The 14997-nt window shown below is 54.1% G+C and overlaps 3 protein-coding genes across 3 annotated transcripts; all 3 read left to right on the top strand.

Annotated features, from left to right (window-relative positions):
* Positions 1-728: 728 nt before the first annotated feature.
* Positions 729-2957, top strand: G647_08377 (uncharacterized protein; the record flags this gene model as incomplete). The annotated part of the gene is made up of 3 exons (XM_008732689.1): positions 729-819; positions 873-979; positions 1038-2957. 3 exons carry the CDS (start codon positions 729-731, stop codon positions 2955-2957), a joined length of 2118 nt encoding a protein of 705 aa, XP_008730911.1.
* Positions 2958-5151: 2194 nt separating this feature from the next.
* G647_08376 (uncharacterized protein) lies at positions 5152-9079 on the top strand (the record flags this gene model as incomplete). Its single annotated transcript, XM_008732688.1, has 6 exons — positions 5152-5241; positions 5296-5326; positions 5382-5927; positions 5978-8389; positions 8441-8536; positions 8589-9079. The coding sequence occupies 6 exons, from the start codon at positions 5152-5154 to the stop codon at positions 9077-9079; spliced, it is 3666 nt and encodes a 1221-aa protein (XP_008730910.1).
* Positions 9080-9885: 806 nt separating this feature from the next.
* Positions 9886-14472, top strand: G647_08375 (uncharacterized protein; the record flags this gene model as incomplete). Its single annotated transcript, XM_008732687.1, has 1 exon — positions 9886-14472. One exon carries the CDS (start codon positions 9886-9888, stop codon positions 14470-14472), a length of 4587 nt encoding a protein of 1528 aa, XP_008730909.1.
* Between the last annotated feature and the right edge of the window lie 525 nt (positions 14473-14997).

Here is a 14997-nt window from a genome sequence, read left to right as displayed (position 1 = left end):
TGCGGTGGGCTTTCACTCTTTCAAGTGAGGTAACTGTCAACTCGCGTAAGGCTCAGCCAATGACCGCAGGTCGCGTCCTGATTGGCTACACCTCCACCACACCCGATTGACTTGCGCTCCATCAAAACATCCACCCTCAACAACACAACACCAGTGCGCTCTCCTTCGCACCACACAACACATGCCCCAGCCACACGCCGCACCACCACCAACACCAACTGCGGAAGTCTTTCCACAAGGTCTGTGGATCACAACAAGCCGAAGCCTCCAAGCGTGAGTCACCAGGTACGCGAAAATTTTCCTCCTCATCAGCCCGCCTCTGCTCCTGTTTCCTTTCATCCCAGACTCAACTCCAGAATCTATCTCGCAGATCCTGCTTCGGCTTAACCTCTGCACAAATAAAGCACATCGAATCCGCTCTGCTTCATTGATCGACTCTTCTCGCTGCTGCAACCACCTCTTTGCTCTTCATTTCCCACGTATCCCTTGTAAAAGACATTATGGGTGTCTTACAAGCGACTCGCCGATATGGCGTTCTTTCGCAACCGTATGCCTTCTAATCTGCTGTTCTGTTCTGTTCTGCATCTGCGTTCCATTTATTGACAGGCGCGTGAACAGTCGGTATTACAACTACCAGAACCGTTGAAAACGCGTTCAAGAAAATCGACGCAGCTCTCCCAGTTGCTGGAAAGGCCATCTACTTCGCCATTGCAGGCGCCAGAGCCAAGATGCTCGGCAAAACCTATCAAGATGTGCTCAGTCTATTGCAATACGAGTATACTCTTCCAGAGACCGAGGAAAGCTGGAAGAAGCGTCAAGGTGAGCCTTTGAAGCGCGACCGCCGAAACTTCTCGAAGCTGACAGCAGTGCAGATTTGCTCTCCGAACTCTCTGATTACTTTGAGAAACGCAAGGAAAACAGCGCCCTTCCAAATGATCTTGTCCAGAAAGTCAAAGCTGTCTTGCCCCACATCCTGACTGTGAGTACTGCAGCTGTCTAAGATATGTCCTCTTCACTGGCTAACCGCATCTTCCCAGAATGCCGGCTCTGAGCGTACCACACTGTCTGGCCAAGCCTGTCGAGCTCTCTCAAGCATTGTGAAGAACCTGGAAAGTCACCTCCAGCCTCACCTCGACCTTCTCCTTCCAAGCCTCATTACTGTCTGCGGCTCTACCAAGACTGTCAATCAGAAAAACGCCAATGATGTGATTGTCAACCTCTGCAAACATGCTGGCTACAGCTCACGCCTCTTCTACCATGTCTGCGCAGCATTCAAAGACAGCCGCATACCTCCCCGCACTTATGCTCCAGAGTGGCTCAACATCCTCCTACAGACATATCGCGCTCAAATGGATCGTGACAGAGATGGTGCTCTCGCTGGCACTGCCATCTTTCAAGGGCTCACTGATGGACAAGTCAAAGTCCGAGAGAACAGCCGCGCTGTCTTCTGGACATACCACAAATACGATGTCTCGGGTGCTCGCATGATTATGGGCGGTCTCAACTCTCATGCGCAAAAGGCTCTGCAGGCTGATCCACACAACCCAGACAAAGCCACCGCTAGTGCTGCCAGACCGGCTGCCGCTCCCAGACCAAAGTCTGCTCTTGCCAGCATCAAAGCTCAGAACAAGGAGCGCATGGCTCAATCTCAAGAGACCCAAAAACCACAAAAACTTCATAACCCCAGCGATGAACTCAGTTCACTCAAGTCAACCGACTTCAAGCTTTTTGGCAGCATGGAAGTCGACGACGGCAAAAAGCCGAGCGGCCTGCTCTCCGCGCCAGTCAGGAGACGTATCGTTGCCACACCCATGGCCTCCTCTAGCAACACCAATGTTCAACGACCTGAGTCCCGTGGCAGAGCTGGGCCACCAGCTCCTGCCGTTGCCAAAGACAACGGGATCAAAGTCGGCCCTGAAACCCTACCAAGCTCTAGTTGGGACACCGTCAAATCTAACAAGTTGGCCCCAGACAGCCTCCCCACCTCCAGTTGGGAGAGCCTCAAGTCCGAGGGCAAAGAGAACGCAATGGCAATCCGACCAAAGAAGAAGCGGTCGCCACGGCGGTCGCCAGAGCACGACCGTCTTGCCTCTGAGAAGAAGACTCTGGCCATGGCTATTGAGTCTCTCCGCCGCAAAAGTCTTGACGCTCTTGGCTGGCGCAGACTTAAGAAGCTGCTCGAAGAGAATCCCGGTGTTTTAATCACCAAACAAGCACAGTTCAATGAACTGTTTGAACTTCTCATCACCAACGTGGCCAACCTGGACATGATCGCGGAGTCCAGAGACAAGCGGCTCACTAACTACAATCACCCTGCCTATCACACTCACACGATGCTCGTCTGCTTGATGCATCTTCAAGACCAATATCCCCAGTGGCCGGAGCCACAGCCTGGGATGACCTTGTCTGCACTACTCATTGCCAGATGCAACTTCAGCACCAGTTATGAGTCCGTTCTGACAGCTGTTGACGAGGGCGCTCTCTACCTCTGCAACCGCTGCAACACCCTTCTTCCTACAATCGACGCCGTCCTAGATACTCTTCAGACGGTCGAGCGTATCATTGCATCCAATGATCCTATTGTTACCCCTATGTCGACCGACACCATTTTTTTCAATAGCCTTCAGTCTCTGGCTTCCGACTTTGGCCCCGAAAAGCCACGTTTCGCCAACAGACTCCCTATTGTTATGGACTTCGGCTTGAAGATCATCAACCAGCTTCTCTACCGGCTCGAGCAAAGCGGCGAGTCCCTCTATGAGATCCAAGAGGACCGCCTGGCCGGATACGCAACTTACCTTCTCGCCACATACAACTCTATCATTAAACGCGGCGTCATGAACTTCTGCATCAGTCTTCATGCTGTCGTCAAGCCAGAAAAACGATTCTACAACTACTTCAAGAAGGAGTCGGATAAGAACTTGATTCATTATTATGTTGATATCGCTGGATCGCCCTGAGTGGGCTCATTGTTACTGGGGAGCGTTTCGTTAAGAGCGGCGTTGCACTGTATTATTAGTATCATGAAGAACGCCGTCGCTAACGTGTGACGAGACCATGGTTGGCATTGGAAAGGACCCCAGTCTTCATGACATTAGGAATGGTGTTCGGGATAGATGGGCTCTGATAATGCAATGGATAGAAAGCTTTCAATATGTCCCATGTTTCCTCTCTGCCAGTCGGCTTGTGTTAACCCTTCAAGCCACCTTCTATACTGGTCCAACCCGAGTCTGGCCCACGGTCGTTCACTCCATTGAGACTCAGGGGAGAATAACCTAATCAGACACATCTATCAAACTGCATTCGATACAACTTCACATCCTCTACGTGTAGATACGAACAAGGTTGGAAAGGTGCAAGAAGCACCGATCAGTGCCAAGGAGCTGTGACGATCTGGTGGACGCCGCTGGCAATAGGATGGATGGAGTTCTATATGCTCGATTCTCTCAGTCTTTGCTTGCTTTGCCCTAACCGCAGCTTTGAACGCTGCTTGACACCATCGGCTCATTAGGCTCTCAGGATTAAGCTACTGTCCCGCCGACTGGTTTCCTCCAGGCCCGGAGGGAAACCCTTTGCGCTGGGGCGCTCGGTAGTGTATTCGACACCCCCATGTCGTTACATGGACTTCTGGCACTCACACGATGTACGGAGTATGGAAATATGGAAAGGCTCCATGGCTCCCAACCGCAAACTACCCTGTGTGGTTAGAGCCTTGAGGGCCAGGCTGAAGCCAGGGGCGCTGCCAAGTGAAACGGCAGATTTCTGCATGGGGCCTGCAGCAATCTGCGATGTCGGTGCCACGAGCTGATGGCCAGAAGAGGCCTGTCACCGCCAGAAACGTAGGTGGAAGCTGACAAGAGCCAGCTGGCGTTCTTGGAGCGGCAAGAGAAGGAAAGATCATGCAGAGAACTATGCAGATTGTCGGAGCAAGGTGTTTAATTCCACTCTTGTGTCTTCAACCGTCCAGTCAAGAAGTATGCTTCTTCAATGGGAGGCGTGCGTACGAGTATTCGCGTCGCATGAGCATGATTCGAGGTGGGTAACCATGAGAGGAGGATTGCGTACGCATCTGGCATCAAACCCCTGAATAGAACTCGGGTTCTGGCTGTGTTCACGCCAGCCAGCTCGTCATTGGAGCGAATGGCTGATGCTCGCTCTGGCGGTCGCTGGCTTCTCCATGGTTCGAGTCAATCGGGCGGAACTAGAATGACAACAGTTTAGCTGCAGTGAAGGCCCCTTGGAGAGATGCAGCCCACTTTGGCCATGTGAGTCCTCACTCGCTCGATTGCCTGTGTTAGGCCCGACGGCGGAGCCCGGGGCGTGACGAGCTTTAACTAAACAGGCACCGTTAGTCTCTCCTGATGAGGCGTAAGAGGCACCATCGCCTTCTGTACGGAGCATCTACTGTAGACCCTGATTGCGAAGTGAGCCTTTCCTCATCTCGAAGATTCAGTCTCATCTGAGTCGAGCACGAAGAGCAGCATCTCAACCACCACCGCCGCCACCTTTCGCTCTTTCCACAACAGCAGGCTGCCAGCAACAATTGATCCTCCCATGCGCCTTGTCCTCCATTAGCGCCTTAACTACCTACTGTGCACTGGAGTGTCATCCTCCGGCTCCCAAATGACTTTCCGTTGAGCGTTTGACCTGACGTGAAATCGTCACCGAGCCCGACTGTCTGCGCAACCGCACCGCAGTCCGGCCATTTAAGCACGAGCTGACAACTACGATCCTTTCTCGAAAACTGGTTTACGTTCATTTCCTCCTCCGACTCCCGTACGACGATTAAAAGGCAACCATCGGTCGATATCGTCTGGCTCCATCCTGCCGTGGCCGACTCCCGACACCCAGACTGCAGCGCAACTACGCCAACCCTCACCCTGGCAGCAGCAGCGCAGTGTCAATCGGCAGCTAGATTTTATCCCGACTCAGTGTTTCAGCTGCAGGCCAGCCAGTACGCGAAAGCCGACGATCGACCTGAGCAATCATTGTTCTTCAGCTGTGCGATGTACACGAATTAAGGGCCTAGTCTTAAAAGTGGGATTATTGATGCAATAACCACGAATAGTGGTAACAAACGGCGTCGGATTCCGTTTGCACATACTCCGACCGCATGCGGACATAAGGCCATACGCCGTGAGCGAGAGGGACATAATGGCCACTGCGATGGAATCCCCTCCAGCCTTCCCCGACTCTCCCATGGAGCCAGATGAATCCGCATATCCTTGTAAAGGTTGTGGACAGGTGAGCCTTTCCCTACCACATGGTACAGACCAATGCTGACAGGACCCTTTGAAGATACTCGAGGAAGGCAAGGCGTTTGAGCTAGGTAGGGACCTTCATCCTTTTCTTCTTGACTGAACATCAATACTGACGGGTTATAGCTGGCAACAGATGGCACATCAACTGTTTCCGCTGCAATACGTGCAGCACCCTCCTTGACTCCAACGCAAACCTCCTTCTTCTGGGGGACGGCTCGCTGATATGCAACAACTGCACCTACAGCTGCAGCAACTGTGGAAACAAGATTGAGGATCTTGCCATATTGACTGGTGATCAGGCCTTCTGTGCCAATTGTTTCAAGTGCCGCAATTGCAAGAGGAAGATTGAGAACCTGCGATATGCGCGGACGTCGCAGGGCATTTTCTGCATGGACTGCCACGAAGCTTTAATGACCAGAAGACGGAAGAGATCTGCTAAGAGCACTCGCACCAAACCGGGCAACAACGTGCAAGATAAGGCTTTGCCTGCAATCCCGCCGCCGGAGGCCAGGAGCACCGCCTACATTCCCGAAAACCAGTCGTCCCCTTTCCTTGAAGTCTATGCCGAAACCCCTGCAGCGGGTGTGCCTTCGGTGGGCAAGACAGTCAGCGAATTGCAGGCAGACCCGGACTCGAGGCCATCCACCTCGGATCAGTATGCTTCGAGCGGTAAGCACCCGATCCCTGATGCCTGTAACTCGTCTGCTGACCTATTGTAGACATGCTCACGTTACCCTCCACGACCTTCCGTAACAACAGACATTCAATGATGTCGCAGCGGTCAGATCTGCTAGGGGGTGGTGGTGGTGGTGGAGGTGAAGAATTCCTCATACCACTCGCCTTCGACCCTACACCGCAGCCTGCCACCCAGACGCCCGGCTCTTCACACCAAATGAAACAGAAATCCGTCGATGAGAAATCCACAGACTATTTCACAAGCAAGTCCACACCCCCGGTCGCTCAAGCGCCACTCCTCAAGTCGAACACATCGAGTCCTCACATCGCCTATCAAGAGAAAGGTCGTCTGCCTTCAAGAGACGCACTCGAACAAGGCCGCAGAGGTGGAAATCTGAGTCGATCGGGTTCTGCGGCTGCTTCGCCCTACGCCCCCACCGAGTCTCCCAAGAATTCGAAGTCAGATGACTCACTTCGGCTGTCGCAAATCGGGCGCATCAACGAGGTGCAACAGAATGACAAGTTTCGGCTCGAGGCAGCGCCCAAAACCAAGAAATTCTCGACCTCGACGCCGAGTATACGCTCAGAGCGGTCTACTCCTCGAGCCGACGTGTTGGCGGACCCTATCGAGCAGTTCGCCTCCGCGCCCAAGCCCTTGTCTGTCCCGGACGTCGGGTCGCCATCAGATCGTGGCTACTCTACGCCTGGAATGTCAAACGAGTCGAGTCCAGCTTACAGTGCCTCCAACGTGTCTCCCGAACCTGCGCAACTGCCTGCGGCCTCTATACTGCAGAACCTGCCCAAGCGAGGTGACTCCTTGGACAGTGCCAAACGGAACCAAACAATACCCAGAAAGGAATTGAGCGCCGCGGCCAACATCCCTTCTGCGACCGGAGGCTCTGTGAATGGGGCTTCCACCACGCCAAAAGCGCCGCTTAATCTAGCAAAGGCAAATGGTGGAAAAGTTATTTCTGGTCCCATTGGTTCTCCGAATTCCAAGAGCATCTTCGATACAGCAGACAGCTCGACGATACAAGATCTTCATAGTGCCGGTAGCGTGGGCAAGGCCAATGAGTCTTTCGTCGACCCACGGATGCCCCCTATACCTCCCGCCAATCACTCGAGGACGCGAAATGAATCCTTCAGCACGTTTCAATCCGAGAACCAGCGTTATGTCGAAGGCTCGAGATCGCCGGGCCTTCCAAGATATTCTGCCGGCGGAGATTTCAGTATGGACGAGGACATGGCGCGTATAATGTCTGGCGAGGAACCAAGTCCTGCCGAGTCGTTCCTTAGAAGGGTTTCGAATTCTGTTCGCCACGGCCGCAGCTATAGCGACAGGACTGGACGACTCTCAAAAGACCGTTGGCCTCGCTCGCCTGCTCTTCCAGGACCCTCCATTGCGCAGGAAATTAGTAGTCCCAGCAGTGCATCTCCGGAACATCGCGACGAACTTGCTTGGTTCAAGAATGAGCTTCGACGAGAGCGACAGAAGACAGTTGAGCGAGAGAAGCGGATAGCTGAGCTCGAGATACAGCTCGACTCGGCCGATTTCAAACAGGTGAATGTCGAACTCAAGGAGAAGAGATCCACGATGGTGGTGCTCGATACACAAAAGGAAATCGTGATCAGAGAACTGGAGGTGCTGACCGAGCATCTCGCTGCTGCGAAGCTCAGCGGCGAACCTTTTGATTTAGGAAAGATGAGCAACGCAGTACTTCGCGACTTTGCCGAAGCGCTCGAGAAGTTGAGGACGTCATTCGCGCCTCAGATCGAAGCCTCAATCCAGAAGCGAAATGACCTGGTGGATGAAATTGCCAATCTGACTCAAATGAAGGACAAAAGTTTCATGGAGTTTGAACAACTGTCTTCGAAGAACGCACAGTTAGCCGAGCTCAACAATCAGCTGGTCCACCAGATACAAGGCTTGTACAAGGCCAATTCAGGTGCCCAGGAACAGCAGAAGTCGACCATGAACGGATTGGGAATCTACTCTCATCACAAGGAGAAGTCGCAGCTGTCTTTCGATTCGAGAGATACCCTGCGCAACATGTCGACGGACTTGACTAATATTGATTCGGCGACTACCTTGCAAGGCGAGGCTGAGCCGGTGACTGTCATACAAGGGCCTCAGATGGTAAACATCAGGCCTAAGAAGTTCGACTGGAGAAAGGGTCAGAAGGTCGCCAAAGGCGTCACGAAAGGTCTGAAAGGTGCTTTCTCCTCGACACAGCAGAGCTATAGTAGAGACCTGCAGTTTGCGGAAACGGGAGCCTATGGAGCGACAGCTACCCTTGGTCAGGAGTACTCGAACTTGCCAAAGAACAATCCAGAGCCACTCAAGCAGAGTGGTTTCGGCTTCTTCAGCAGCCAGAAGACAGCCCCACGACAGAATGGGCTCTATGCGCAACAGGCCAACGCCAGTACACCGTCTTTGTTGGCCGACGCTGGTGCACGTAAGTATCCTCGCGCTTCAATGGTGGTGGTTCTGCTAACCCAAGTGACAGAATTATTTGGATCTGAACTTGAGCAACGCGCCGAGTTTGAGAAGACCACCATTCCAGCGATTGTGAAGCGATGCGTCGAAGAGGTGGAGTCCAGGGGTAAGTTCCCGGAAAGTCTCCCATGCTTCCGGACACGGCTAACGGTTCCTAGGCATGGATGTCGAAGGCATCTATCGCAAGTCTGGTGGCAATTCACAAGTTCAACAGGTCAAAGACTGGTTTGAGAACCCCACAAAGGACTTCGACATATCTGACCCGGACCTGGACATTCACGCCGTTACTTCTGGACTGAAGCAGTATTTCCGACGACTCCCGACTCCACTCATCACCTACGAAGTGTATGACAAGTTGCTTGACACCACGGCCGTTGAAGACAAGGGATCACGGGTTGAGGCCATGCAACGGGCTCTGGACGATTTACCTCGAGTACACTACGAGACTTTGGAATATCTGATCGGACATCTTGCACGGGTGGTGTTGCAAGAGAAAGAGAACCTCATGACGAGCATGAACATTGCCGTGGTGTTTGCGCCGACGATCATGCGGCCTGAGAGCGTTAATCGCGAGCTCAGCGACACCAAGATGAAGAACGAAGCCGTGATGTGGCTGGTCGAGAATAATGACAGAATATTTGGCAGGTGAAGACAGGTTGGGAGCATTGAATAGGAATCTTTGGATTGGGCTGACCTGCATGGCGTCGGAAGCGAGGGTTTTCTGGCCGCCAATTCATGATCAACGACACTTGTTTGGAGTGTATCGAGCCATTTCAGCCTGGCGTCCCTTCGGAGGAGTGAGTTTTGTGAGATTAACGGCAGACTATCACTTGGGCTTGCGATGGTCTGTCTGGGATTGGCACGAATTGGGGCAGGCCCTTGTGCAGCGCTGCTGTCTCTGTCATTTTGAAAGAGGTTCTCAGAGAATGAGGCGCGGAAAAGCGAGGAAAGGACTGAGAACCCAAGGCCACAGATGTCAGGCCGTGGTGATCTAGTGACCATGGTTGGAAAGTAGATACCGTAATTGAAGAATGGAAGACGACTTGAAGATGCTCGCATAAACACCTGGTACTGTACTAATTGGTGGGTGCCGCAGTGCCTTGCGATTGGTGCTTAGAAGGCCCCTAAGCGGAGACGCCCAGCTTCACCACGCTTCACCAGTGGCCGGTAAGATGCGCGCCCGCGCCGCGGCGCCAGGCACTCCACTGGCTGCTTAGGCTCGCCCACGATGCGCAGTCCAGCAAGGCCTCACTTTCGCTACACAGTCCATACACTACCACACGTCTGGATGAGGACACTGCGCTCCGGCCGCAGTCACACCCTCGCACAACGACACACCATCATGAGTCCGCAGCCTTGTCTCCGCATGCTGTGCTGCCATGAGTGATTCAGTGCCCGCTGTCCCTATCGTTATCCGCCAGGAGATGATGCTGTCGTCCTCACTCCCTCCCCACGATGAATCAGCAACCCATGTACGGCGGGCCTCGACAGGCGACGCCTCTCACGAACGGCGCTCAACCTCGCCAGAATGGCAGGCCGGGGGAGCAGCAAGAGAGCAATCAGTCCCGTGCCGCTCGGTTTGAAGATGAGAAGCAGCGCATCATTGAGGCATGCTTCAGCAAACGAGATCCCGAAGGAATGCAACTAGAGTCGTATATCACCCACGTCAGAGTCCTCGAAGACGCCTCGTACCCGTCCTCACCCCCTCCGCCCGACTCTCCTCCCTCGAACAAGAAGCACCGGGTCATCCTCGTTGCAGTCCGCCGTTCCGGCAAGGTGAGAGTTCACAAGGCCCGCGAGAATCCCAACGGCTCTTTCTCCATCGGCAAGACATGGAACCTCGACGAATTGACCGCCATCATCTCGTATTCTTCCCTCGTGCCAGCGAATCCCCAGCAGCAGATGGAGAAGCAGTGGGCGTCGAACACCGGCTTCACCGTCTCCCTGGGCAAGCCATATTTCTGGGCTGCGGCGACCGCGAAAGAGAAGGACTTCTTTATTGCCAGCCTCATCAAGATATACCGGAAGTACACTGGTGGGAAGCTCCCAGAGCTTATAGGATTCGCTCCCCAGGAAGTCCAGCAGCTCGCTGGAGTGCCCCCGGGCCAGAACACTCCTACAACCGCGACCGCGTTCTCTCCTATCATCCCAAATCCAACTCCTCCGCCTCCCGGTCAACAGCGTTTCTCTCCACCTCCTGTAGTACCTGCGTTCAATAACAATCGACCACAATCTCCATATGCGGCAGCCCAGCCACCTCCGAGCCGGGATGGCCCTCGAATCGATCCCCAAGAACAGCGTCAGGCCTTTGGCCGCCAGGAATTCCGTCCACCCACGAGAGAACAAGCTCGGCCGCCTTCGTCGCATGTGGAGGAACGAGAAAGGGGGGTAGGCCTGCCACCGAGACCAATTCGAAGAGTTCCTCCGCCAGACGAATCTCGCAACCAGCCTTATGCCGCTCGTCTTACCCAAGAAGATGCTCGGAAGCCATCGTTGGCGGATACCCTACAGCCGGCGCCGCTTCGGCCGTCTCTCAGTCCGAAGGCTTCCCAATCATCGCTTGAGCGCGTCGAACCTTCTCTTGAACCGCAACCTCTGAGACCGAATGGCCTTGGAGTCACAACGGCTGGCAACCGGGATTTCTCACCAAGAAGAGCTGGGCCGACACCTGGTCAAGATCTGCCGCGGGATGGTGGGCGGAACGAACAGTACGGCGGCTCGAGACCGAGCACAGCGACGAGTGATCGCAGGACTCCAGACCCTCCTCCGAGCCTACCGCCGATCCTGCCCGGCCATCCTGCACTTGAGTCCGAGCTATTTTCGGAGCAGAAGAAGGCAACGGCACCACCAGCACGTGCAGACTTGAAGCCTGAACAACCAGGCCCTGCAAGCCAGAGTCACAGTGCCTTTGTGACACCACAAGGGACTCCAGGCGCCACCAAAGATGAAGAGCAGCAGCGGAAACCGGATTACTTTGCAAACGAGAAGCCTGAGGTCCAAGGAAAGCAGTCGCAAGCAAACGTGTCTGTACCACCACCGATTCCAGTATATGCTCAAGTGACGACGCCAGAACCTGAAGCTCTTCAATCTGCAAACGAGCCTGCGTCGCCAGAGTCCGTTAATCCCCCAGCTCCGCCAAAGACCGAGGAAGAGTTTCGTCCCGGCCTCGGACCCATGGTCAAGAAGAAATCCGGCAAGGACATCGCCAACCAATTCAGGAAAGCCGCCTTGGCAGCTGCCGCATTTCAGCCTCGCCAGGGTGGTGCTGGTGCGCGTTTAAAAGCAATGCAGGACAAGCTCTCGAATGAACCCGACGGGGTCACCAGCGTGGTTCCAGCCCCGCTGAAAAGAGGAATGAGTGGCGACAGCGCGCGAAGCGGAACTCCTGACATCGCCACCCCTGATAAAGAGAAAGATCAACCCGCTCCCAAACTCCCGCCTAAAGACGCCGTGCCGCAAGTACACATTGAACGGACAGCTACCTCAGACAGCCTGCCTCGAACAGGGACTCCAGCAGCGAAACCGATTCCTGCTGAAGCTGATGGAGAAAACGAGGAGACAAAGACAGAATCTCCCGAGGAAATCCGCTCAGCCTCGCCTCAGAAAAGGCGTAGGCAACGGCTCGAAGCGGAAGTCGAAAAGCACTGTACAGGACTCGGCATCGACCCGCGTCTTACCGACGGTGAGGGAGCAGATCTTGACGAACTCATGACACAACTCGGCTGGGAGGGAAAGCTTGCGGAAGATGACTACGTCGACAAGTATGAGACCGACATCCACAGGGAGATAGGGCGCGCTCAAGCAAGTGGCTGGCTGGGGCATGTCGAACAACAAGAGAGCAAGGTACTCGAACTTGCTACGGCGTTCGACAAAGCTATTGCAGAGTGCGAAGAGCTTGACGGGCTCTTGACGCTGTATGCGCACGAGTTGGACACTCTCCACGAGGACATTGAATACATCGAAGCTCAAGGACAAGGTCTGCAAGTCCAGACGGCCAACCAGAAGTTGTTGCAGGCTTCGTTGAACACTTTATTGAAGACACTGTCCATATCTCCGTCAGATCTACGAGCACTGCAATCAGCACCCATTGACAGCTATGACGGTGTCACGGCGATTGAAGGTGCTTTAGCACTTCTCTACGATGCGATGATGACAATTGACCCGGAGCTCGGCCAGAACAAGCTAAAGCGAGCTGCCTCGACTGCCAACCGCCTTGGACTGGGCAAGGATCCCGAAGCGAGGATTGACAAAATGCGCGCCGTCCGCGAGAAGAAGGACGAATACAAAGATGGAAGCATGATGTTCGTCAATCGCATCAACCAGCACATGAAGATGATGTTCTCGCTCGTCGAACAAAGGACAAGCGAAGAGAATGCGAGCGCGAGTGTCTCTTCCGGCACCTCATCCTTCACACTGAACCTGCGGGCGTACAATGCGTCGAGACAAGAACTCTGGGTGTACAATGCCATGATGCTTTTCGTGCGAGAAGTCAACCAGTATGAGTGGCAGGTGTTGATCAGTAGCTACGAGCGCAACTTCAACAGCATTTATCAAGAGCAGTTCCGTGACTTTGCAGAAAACCTGAAGAGGACGGTCAGGCAGCCAACGGGCGAGGAGCAGGAGCTACTGTTCACTCACCAGGAGAGAGAAAGATCCGATGAGTCCAATCTCTCGACGGCAGCCCGCAAGCTTACAGTCAAAGGACGTAAGCCGGTCAAAGCCAGCACACTGAGACAGTCGTTCGGTGGGGACAGGAGGGATGGCAAGCCCGACGCGTGGGCTATCTTCGACACCGTCCTCGAACAGCAAGCTCTTGCAATCTCGGAGGAGCAGAATTTCATTGTGCACTTCTTCCACTTGAACTCGCAAGCCGCCGAAGATTTTGTCGAAGTGATCAGGTCTCAACCTCCGGAGCAGCGCAAGCTTCCCAACCTACAAGCCAAACTTCCCTACGATCCAGATCGCAACATGGCCAAAATCGTCCAGAACACGACTGATGGGATCTACTCATTCTGGCCTTCACTGTTGCAAGGCCTCATGGAATGGGTCGTTCGCCTCGATTCAATGCAAGGCGTGGGCGTCCTCGTGTCCCTGGAACAGTGTCTTTCCAAATACGAAGAAACCAACCAGGAGTTCATCGCGAGGACGGTACGAACGCTTCATGACCGAATCACCGGTCTCTTCCATAAATTCGTCGAAGAGCAAGTACGGGCCATCGAGGAAACGAAGGTCAAGGTCAAGAAGCGGAAGGGACTGATCAGTTTCATGCGCGTGTTCCCCGAGTTTGTGGCCGCGGTTGAGGAAATGATCCCCCCGCAGTCTGAGCACCAGGACTCGCTCGAGGTGCGCTTTATCGTCAACGACGCGTACAAAAAGATCCTCAAAGCCATGTGGGAATCCCTCAATTTTATTGCCAAAGATAATCCCGCGGCGAATTCTGGCGGGCAAACAAACTCCAACGCTCCATCATCCGGCGACCCAGAGGACAAAGAAGCACTAAACTACCACATCCTGCTCATTGAGAACATGGCCTTTTTTGCGGAAACGATCTCCACACATAACAATGTGGTCCTCGAGGAGTGGGTTGAAAAGGCCGGACGGGATCAACTTTCCCACCTGACGCAGTACACGGACGCGGTGATAAGACGGCCGTTGGGCAAATGGTTGGATTTCTTGGAGTCGACCGAAGCACTCATGAACAAGGGCGACGGCTCGAACGTGGCCATCATTGCGAAAATGCCGTCCCACTCAAGGAGTACGGCGAAGAAGATCCTCGGAAACCACGACGCAAGGGAAATCAGAAAGGGCGCGGAGCTGCTTCGGAAGAGGGTGGAGAAGCATTTTGCGGCAGATGACGGGGATGTTGTGGGCGGCGGCGGCGGCGGAAACAGGAGGGCACTCGTGGAGAGGGTACTCGACGAGTGTAGTGTCAGGTATGCCCACGCGTGGGATCGCATGAAGGTCATCATCGAGAAAGTCTACGAAGGAAATCTGGAGATGGACTGGCGAAAGGACGACGTGCAGGCTCTGTTCAAGCGGTGAGCAGCAGCACCAGTCAGGAAGCTGTCACGCAGTACTATTTGACCCCTCTTTGGGATATACACGGCGCCTCGAAGCGAGCACACACGGACCCAAAAGGATCTGTTACGTGTCTTGTCTTCTCTGATGTGAATCAGTGCAGTGCAATGCAATGCAATGGATGGGCGATGGACGCAACGCAATGTCTGTCTGTAATTACCTACCTATGTGTGTGAGTGTGTGTATGTATGCATGTATGGCGACGAGCGATGGAGTTTTACGGGCTGGCTAGGTACATAGTGTCCTCGTCGAAGTCGGAGTAAGTGTGTACTGTGAGGTGGGTATAAGTCCACAGTCTACAGTCCTCAGTCCCGAGTACGTACGGAGTATATGCACCGAGTCTTATGACGCAGTGATGACAGGCTCGTGGTACACCATACTTGTACATACTCGATGCCGCCCCGTCCACACCCACCACCACCACCACCACCACCGCCGCCGCCGCCGCATGTTATCGTACAGGACTCCGTACGACTACCGGAATCGCAT

The sequence above is a fragment of the Cladophialophora carrionii genome, assembly GCF_000365165.1.
Source record: "Cladophialophora carrionii CBS 160.54 unplaced genomic scaffold supercont1.7, whole genome shotgun sequence".
Classification (NCBI taxonomy): Eukaryota; Fungi; Ascomycota; class Eurotiomycetes; order Chaetothyriales; family Herpotrichiellaceae; genus Cladophialophora; species Cladophialophora carrionii.
Note: the sequence above shows the minus strand (reverse complement) of the source record. Positions and strands in the feature narration are given on the sequence as shown.